Genomic DNA, 9,400 nt, shown 5'->3' on the forward strand with positions numbered 1-9,400 from the left:
AGGGGGGAGGCGTGCAGGATGCGAGGCCGTGGGGGGGGGGCAGCGGGCGTGGGGAGGCACTTTTCCTCTGCCCCGCAGCTCTGCGGGATCCCTGTCCCTGTGGCCAGCTGCTGCAGGCAGAGGCCAGTTGGAGCCGGCCGAAGAGGAGGAGGAGGTGGATTCTAGGACCCAGGTGAGCGAGCCCCAGGGACGCTGCTGCGCTCCGGGAGCCCGGCATGTATAGAGGGGAGGAGGGGCAGAGAGGCTGCTTTTGTCTGTTCGGCAGCCTGTTGCTCAGGGGAGGGGGCAGCCTGTTGCTCAGGGGAGGGGGCAGCCTGTTGCTGGCAGGGGTTGGGGGGGGGCAGTGGGCGTGGGGAGGCACTTTTCCTCTGCCCAGCAGCTCTGCGGGACCCCAGTCGGAGCCGGCCCGAGGAGGAGGAGGATCCTAGGACCCAGGTGAGCGAGCCCCGGGAATGCTGCTGCGCATGTGCAGGAGTTGCCTCACCCCGTTCGTATCTAGGGATCCGACGTAAGTCGGATCCACGTAAGTCGGGGACTGCCTGTATAGTGTATGGATCAGTGTAATCCATTCAAGGCCATAACAATCCCTAGTGAGTGTCACAAATCCCTAGTAAATGCTTGATTTTGTGTTTGGATCTCATTGCATTTAACTAAGAGATGGGTAGGAACTCTTGTAATCAGAAAATTTCCTCCTACCTACACATGAAAGGCTCAAAAATATTCTAGCCCAGGTCAGCAAAACCAAATATCTTCAAGACAGAAGTTCTTCTCTTGGACAAGATATTTATCTCCTCTGTTCAGACCACCCATTCTTTTCCATCACCTTGACATCACACTTGTATCCCAAAAGTCATGTATTTCCCACTTCCAGAGAGGTTGAGAGGTTGAGTCATGTATTTCCCACTTCCATGGGCCCTGGGGCAAGTTGTGGGGGGGAGCTGGCTCTGTACCACTGGAAGGGGTGGGGCCTCAGGCAAAAAGGATGGAGCTAGGACAACCAGCCCTCAGCATCGCTCAGAGAGTGGCGCCTCCCCCCACCCCCAGATCTCAGAGCCGCATGGAACATACAGCCCAGCACTCAGAAATTTAAGGGGTCCAGGGCTCCGGCTGTTACTGCCACTGCAATAACAGTGGCCAGAAGCCCTGGGCCCCTTTAAATCGTCGGGCCCTGAGACAACAGCTCTCTTTGCCTCCCCTTTGGTGGGCCTGCCCATATCCTTTATGTCGATTAAAATGTCTGTACCTCCTCTAGAACACTGACCATATACAACTCCATGATGAGTGGTACTGAGTCAATTCCACTTCTGCTAAAATCCTAACCAGTACTTTCATACCCCCCTTTTTTACTTCCACATTTGAGAGAGTCTTTGCATAGGCTTCTCTGCCACTGCCCCCTCCCTGAACAATGCCCATGTACTACTACTAACTTCCCATATCTTGCCACACTATCTTTGCCAAAAGAGCTTCTACAGACATGGAAGAATGGCTGAATTTGCTTACTGAAAAAAAGCAAAATTCACTAAATAAATACTATATAAGGATTGAGTGAGTATCCCTTGTTCACATATCCATGAAATTTGATAAAGGTATTTACAATATTCACAACTGTTCTCATTTCTGAAAGCATAGCCTTAAGCCTACTGACATTTCATGGTCTGTTAATACAGAACTCTTTAAATATAGAAAGGTACACATTATACATTAAAGACTATGTAGACTTATGCATGTACTGTATCAAGGTAGGATTGCTTAGTGGTGTAAGTTATAAATATTGAATATTCAAGACCATTGTCATAAAAATCACAGCAAGATATAAATCTGTATCTTTCAAAGTTAAATATGGGGGTATTGAATAAAATCATAAGTACAGAATATCACAGAACACATGAATGTGTCATACTCAAAATATCCCTTCTGAAACTTTAAATCATAACTAATGCTGGATAATGTTTCTAAGCACTAAACAACATGATCAGTCTGATAGCATTGATCTTAGGCATTAACCTAAGTATGTATAGTTTTTCAATAATAATGGTACAATATACTGTATATGAAGATTTTTTTCCTATTCAAATCTGGAGTTTTATATACTTTCAATCTATACGGAGTTGATTATCAATAAGGATGAAGTTTGGCGTGCTATAGCTTCATAGCCATAGATAAATCTACAGCAACTCTACTTCCTAAAAATGATACTGAAGTACTACTTAGTTTATCAACTAGTGACTTCGAACATGTTTATATAAAAACATTTCATGGTCTTTTATCATCATTCCAGGTTACAATGTAAATTACAAAGAAAGGTTTAATACTGCAAATACCTAAAAGGCAGGAGTGATATTACTTATGATTAATCACACTGGAGTAAATTGGAGTTGTGTGTGGAAAAGTGAGCCAATCTTGGCCTTGAGTGACCAGAGGTGTAATTTCATAGGTACTGGTTATTATTCTGTAGTTAAAGTATGGTTCAATGTTTCCACTTAAAATAGAGATTCTCAGATTAAATATAAAAAAAGAGTTAATGATGCATTAATATTCAGAAATTAAGCACCCAAAAGTATAGAAATTCAAGGGATAAAGTTAATCCCAGCATTAACTAAAAAAAGGTTACACCCCTACACACTTTATGATGTATGTTAATAAAAACCAATGGTACATACCTTCAGAAGAAGTAAACATTGACAGCAAGAATAGAAAAATCAAAAATTGTGTATGTAAAACATGGCTGAGTTAACCTTCCTAAAAAAAAACCTTAACTTTTCAATTTCCTGACATTTCAGTGCTTCATTTATGCACCCTGTTTTTTAATATCTACGTTTTCTTTAAGAAATAGCACATAAATATACAGATTTGATTGGTTTGTTGTGATACAGCCCAATAAAACTTGTAAATTCTTTGAATTAGACCAAGTATAAAGTCAGTGCAACTTAGTTAATTTTCTATTTAGCTAAAAAGTGAGAGGAGAAATTCTTTATAAAGCTAATTTATCATATACTGCGTTTCCATTACCTGCCTAGTAAGTAATCTCCCCATGACTTAGTGTAAACCAGAACAGATTCAAAGAGCAGCCATCAAAAATCATTCCTGTTAGGAAAAAAAATCCTCCTTATTTCCATCCAAAAGTGGAATTTCCCCTTGCAGTTATTCTGGATGAAGGCTCAGGATTGGCAAGACTCACTCCTATCTCAGTAACTGTATTCCTAGATATACAATTTCACAACATTAACTCTTATGTCCTGTTAGTCCAGAAAGAGGATTTTTTTATCTTTATACATTGAAATGAGGATACAAAAAAATGAGACATTTTCTCTTCTACTGACCCTTGGGTCTATGATAACTAAAGTACTTGGTTTTACAGACAGAGGAAAGCAAAACAAACACCAAATAATGTTACAATTATTTATTTTAATTACTTGTTTAAAAATGTTTCTATTCCTTGTAGATACTTGTATCAAAACAAAAGTTACTCCTGAGTTCCCCAAATAGTCTTATATAATTATCTCAAAAGAATTGAGAAATAAAAATGTTACATTTATTTCATTTAGTGCCCAGATTCAGAGGACTAATATCATATTCCACTATATAGTGCTGAAGGCTGAATGAAAAGGAAACAGGCTGAAAACAGAAATAAATAGTATGTTCTAAATATCATTTTAGGATGTATATTTCCAATTACTTTTTTTTAGTTTGAGCACTGAAAAATTGAATACAAAGGGAATTCTATTCTGGTTGCCACTGCCAAACCCTGGATCCTTTAAAATGAGTCTTGGAGTTCTGGGCAATGCAAGCCAGGCAGTGCTGAAGGGCTAGTCCCCAGTACCTCCCTTTCGCCTGAGGTCCTATCCCTTCCATGATCCGAAAGCTGTTCCCCCACCTTGCCCAGGTACCCAGCAAGTCTGTCTCCCTTGTCAATGTTCATCAGAGACTTTCTTCTTCACACTGAGTTTCACTTCTTCTTTTATACTTAAGTTTAATAATGAACATAAGTTATAAGTAAAAGTTTAGCATATGTGTTGTTATACATTTTACAAGAGTTTATAAAACAGTTTGCAATATAAATTGTCCTCTGAGATAAACTTTGGATAATAATGTATTCAGTTAATTGTTATTGGGAGTAATTGCTTTATTGTGTAAAGAATATAATGGGTTTTTTACAAAAAACGGTAAGGTGATTTCATCAGTATAGTAGAAGTGTGCAGCCTGTGATGACTTACCAAAATTTGTAGAGTGCCAGCAAAAATGATTATGGAGAAAATATGTTCCTTTTGGGGGAAAGAGATGGAAAGGGTATTCACTACTTTTTAACCTCTCTTTATAACTTGGACAGAAATATCATGTTAAATGCACCACAGTCTATTCATAGATTTCTAACACCTTGTATACCCAAATTCCCTATTTAGGACCATGTATGCAAGGAATAGATATATGTAAGAAATGTAGAATTTGGTCAATATATTAGAATTGTATCAAAGTAGTTTAGAATACACATACTATAGGTACTAACTCTATCACTGAAACGGAGGAGAAAAATCGATGTGTTTTCTATTTCTCTGTTGCACAACACATATAAATATGCATATTTCATGCACACAGATACACAATTCACGTATACATACAGTCAAACAGAGCTGAATTTTTACTGAGGATTTTTACAAGACCTTCTCATACACAGTTTCACATGAAATACTATCAGCTTCATTCTGTTATTACTAGTAATGATGTCAGCCAGGAGCAGCGCCAATGAAATCAATAGACTCATACTGGTGTGAAACTTGTGTAAATAAGTGATTTGGACCAGGCTCTTAAGTCAGAATTCCTGAAACCGTTCAAAAAGTTTTAGAGTGGTAGTTTTATGGTACTGTCTACTACATGATAAAATAAACCAATGAAAGTAAAATACACTCATGTGAGGTCTCGGCATCCTGGTCTCTTGCACTCTGTAGACTTCAGTTATATATGGAAATATTATTCAGATGACAATATTAATTCATTTTTAATTACGAAATAAATAGAAAGCAAGGACTTTGCAACTGGCACTAGGGATGTTATCAAATGTTTATTTGTGTAAACATGCAACCATTGAATTTTAAGCGGTTACACATTTACACACAGGCTTTTAAACTGGCTCCCTGCAAGCACCAGCTCCTGACTCCACTCTCTCCCTTTTGATACAGAGGTGGGGGGAGGGGCAGGCAGCTCCACAAAGCTGATACACACAGGCTCCTCCCCCCAGCACTGCCTACCACCCCATGCTGCTGCCTTGAGGGGGACGGCAGTGGCTTCACAGGAGCCAGCACACACTGGGGCCAGCTTAAAAACTGGCTATCCACAGGCACCAATTCTTGCCTCCCCTCCCGCCCCTTGCTACCTTGATACAGAGGCTGCAAGGGGTATGTGTGAGGTGTGTAGTCATTAGGATTAACTGATCATCCCAGGCTAACATCACGAGACAACTGCAACTGCATTTTCTAAAGCACATGCTGATGTACATCAACAGGATGAAATCTGACCCTACTGAAGTCAATGAGAGTTTTGCCAGGGACATCAATGGGGACAGGATTTCACCTATGGTACACTAGCAGTGAACTCTAATTATATCCTCTGTTTACGTTCACTGAGCATCAGTATCCATATGTAGTTTACTCCTTCTGCTTTAATAGGTTTGTGAATGAAACAATTACATTTCAGTCACTGAGAAACTTAAAAATAACCTCACTATAGTTATTCAAATTAAAGTGTACAAAGATACTATGCATTCTAGTCACTTACAACAGGCATCATTCCAACTGACTTACTGTACCTTTTCTTGACATGATTTTCTACCTTATTTTTATAACCCTCTTAATGAAGGGGAACTGGTACCTAGCCTGCATTCCCCTGAAATCTTAGTCTTTTAAAGTAACATACTAAGACAGATACTAAGTGATATAAAATGCCTTTAGCAACCCAGAAATGTCTTGCTTAAGCATCTTGGCAGTGTATATTTTTAGCAACCTATCCCAAATCGTGATAAATATCCTAACATCTTCCAGTATTGGTCTTGATTACACCAAAGTCAAAGAGATATGACAGATAAATTGACTTTTCACAACCAGGAAAACAAATACAAAGGATGACCACTCCTCTCATTACCTTCCCGTTGCAGAATCTAACTAAACCACTACCTTTGGAGCTGATCAGACAAGCATTATAGCGCCTCCGCTCCCAGTTCAAACTTTTCTGTAAAACAAAAATCTGCTGCAACTCACCAAATACAGCCCCCAACATCTTTCAGTTGGTGTCACCTGTTTGCAAAGCGGTAAGGGGGGGGATCTTTTTTCCCTCCTTCAAAGTGACAGAGCCACTGCAAATCCCCTTCATCTCAATCGCTCACATCACAAACAACTGTCTCGGGAGAAACTTTTCCAAGTGGCAGGCACGGGCAGAGTGACAGAAGCGGCAAACAGCTGTAAAAGCCCCTCCGCCCCCGCAAGTGACCGACTCTCGGTCGTGCCTAGGAAGAGAAGTGCCTACAACCCCCCTCCCCGCCCCCAGGTGCCCGGCTATGGGTTGATACCCCAGCCTGGTGCGCGTACCAACCCCCACCCCGTGGTGTGTCTCCGTGGCGGAGTGTAAAGGAACGAGCAACGCCAGTTACCGGGGGGTGAGAGCCTCTCTTGCACAGCGGTCCCCTGAAGACTCCTTTAATGCCACGGTAGTGGCCGTTGCTGAGATGCCTGGAGCTGATGACCAGGTAGCACGCCATGCGGGTCCGGGTGGGCTGAGGACCGGGCAGGGGCTCAGCCCCGCCGTGTGCTGCTTGCGGGGGGGAAACGCGGGCTGGCCCCTCCTCGGCAGCAGCGGCAGCAGCCGCCGCCAGTGCTACCCCCGCTGGGGACACCGGCAGCGTGACGCGGCGGGAGGAGCGGCGGCGGCGGCGGCGGCCTCTCCCCCTCTGGACGCGTCTCCCTCTCCCCCAGCGCCCGCCTCACAGCTGCCGGCGGCAGGAGCGGTTTGCGCCCAGGGCAGCGGCAGGCGGAGCGGGGCCGGGCAGCAGCCAGTCCGCATGCTGCTCCGCGGCTCTCCGCCAGCTCCGTCGGGAACTTCCAGGCCGGAGGCGGGGGGCACCTCGCTAGCCCCGCAACCCCCCGCCGCGGGCCCCGGCAGGCACAAGCCGGGCAGAGGTGTCTCCGCCGCAGCCGGTCCCCATGGCTGGTCCCGGCGGGGCGCTGCCTACAACGGGCTGGTTCTGAGTCCTGGGCGCCAAAGTCCTTCAAGTGCTGCCGGCGCTGGGAGGGCGGCGCCGGGAGAGCCCTTCAGCCGGCCCGCGAGCGAGGCAGCAGGTGGGAGCTGCCCCCGGGCGCGGGGCCGTCGCGCGGGCTCGGAGCAGCTGCAGGGAGAGCGGCGCTCACAGGCGGGGGTAGCACGGCCGCCGCTGCCCCCTGCGTAACGGGGTCAGCTTGCGAGGAGTCACTGGGCGCCAGCACCATCCTCGGCCCAGCTTCCCCGCCTTGCCCCGGCTCCTTTGCTCAGAACCGGTCCCGTCCTCTCCGCCTTTCCCTCCGCGCCTGTCTCTCCGCCTTCCTGCCCACCCCTCTCCGGGCTGAAAGCAGCCGCCACAGCTCCCCAGCTGGCTGGGTTCTAGCTCCTCAAGCCCCGCGGCAGCGTCCAAGGTACAGTATTAAAGAGGGGTACGATGGTCTCCCAGCCCTGCCTATCCGATGAGTGGCGCTGAAGTGCAACTGGGCCCTTCCCTGTAAAGCAAACCAGCCAGGAGTGAGGCTGCTGGGGGCAGGGGAGGAGGAACGGGACTTCGGCTGCTTGAGATGAAGGGAAATTCCTCTCTGCAACCACCTGGTGAAGTAGACCGGGCTCCCCCAGCCGAAATACTGCGCTCCACACCCTGACTGTACTGGGGAAGGATGCCGGATGATCGCCGTCTCTCAGTAGCCAGTTAGGAGAATGTAAGAGATCGTTCTCCTGCCAATACTTCCACTGTTGATTGGAAACACGGATTCATATAGGATCCTGATGAGAGAGACTAAAAATGCACGTGTCTCACAGTTGATCAAACTCTGCATGAAAATCTCCCCAGCTCTTGTCTCTGCTCTTGTCATGATGATCTCCCCTAAGGCTCTCCCCAAAAAGTTCATTACTTTAAGTGGGTGTGTAACTTACAACCTAAACGATGTACATAGTAATACAAGCATGAAATGTTTCCTACATTAGGCTTAGACAGCTGAAACAGGTTGTCACTGTCCTCATTGCAAGATACACTCACCATAAATCTCATAGCTTCCTATGCAAACTCAGCTTCATTTCATTAATAGATAAGTACAGTAATGTCTCTGGAGATTTCCTGTAAATATTGCATATATTCAGCTAATTCATAAAAAACCCACATAGTTCTAGTAATTACCTGTAAGCTGAATATGTGTTCCTAGAATAGTGTTTGTTTTAGTATAAATAAAAACTGCTTCAGAATGTTTCCTTTACAAATCCAATAAGATCCTCCATATTTTCAAATGTGAAAATAGTAAATGAAAGTAGTAAACCTGGCAAATTCTAGTTTAGGATTCTAAAGATATATCTTTTTTTCCCACAAGACAAACTCTGTAATAAGGATTTCAAAACTTAGAAGATCAAATGGCTGTCACAGTTCAACTCTCTTGGTTTGACTGTTTCAAATAATGTTAAGGTATTCATGTACTGTACAATCATGTTTGAATGCACTTTAAAACATTGCACATGATACCTATGCACACATGCACACACACATATGCACATAGAAAGAAAACAAAATGTGGCTGTGACTTGCAACATGAATGTTAAAAGCAACTTTTCAAGCTTTTAAAATTAGCTTACAGAAACAATAATATTCTATATTTATGTAGTACTTCACATTCAAATTAAAGGATCCCCTAAATTATTTTAAAATGATAGGTATGGAATATTATTAAAATTCTACGGATCCTGGTGTGACGAGTGACCAGTAGTAGCAAACTTTAAGTAATTAGGGATGTGGTTGGGGAGAAATACTGATCGAACACACAAGGGAGAATGTTATATGATATCTGGTCTATATACTGCGAAATGTGGCTTGAGCCCATTTAATATTTTTACAGAATAAACCCAACCTTGGGACCACGTTGAACTGTAGCTGAAATTAATGTTAAAACTATTATTGACATTAACTGAAGCAGGATTGAGCCATTGTTTTATAAGTGTGGCTCTGTTATGGAAAGTGATATATGCAAATAGTAGCCTCTTACCCAAGAGGCCTTATCTCTGTGTTAACTAAAATCACATCCTTTTATGCTAGTGACAAAAATATGTTCATGTTACTTTTTCTTCTTTTAGCACACGATAGCTAACAGATTTATACACCTTATTAATAGAATTGTTAACCACATCCCAATTG

The 9,400-nt window shown here is 43.8% G+C and overlaps 1 protein-coding gene across 1 annotated transcript in view; it reads right to left on the reverse strand.

Annotated features, from left to right (window-relative positions):
* Nucleotides 1-7,688, reverse strand: part of ZNF804B (zinc finger protein 804B) — a 399,053-nt gene extending 391,365 nt beyond the window's left edge. The window contains exon 1 of the mRNA XM_075922410.2: nucleotides 6,638-7,688. Within this exon, the coding sequence (XP_075778525.2) occupies nucleotides 6,638-6,745 (108 nt within the window). The 5' untranslated portion in view covers nucleotides 6,746-7,688. The remainder of the gene's footprint in view (nucleotides 1-6,637) is intronic.
* Between the last annotated feature and the right edge of the window lie 1,712 nt (nucleotides 7,689-9,400).

Source organism: Pelodiscus sinensis, chromosome 2, assembly GCF_052426305.1.
Source record: "Pelodiscus sinensis isolate ZL-2025 chromosome 2, ASM5242630v1, whole genome shotgun sequence".
Taxonomy (NCBI): domain Eukaryota; kingdom Metazoa; phylum Chordata; order Testudines; family Trionychidae; genus Pelodiscus; species Pelodiscus sinensis.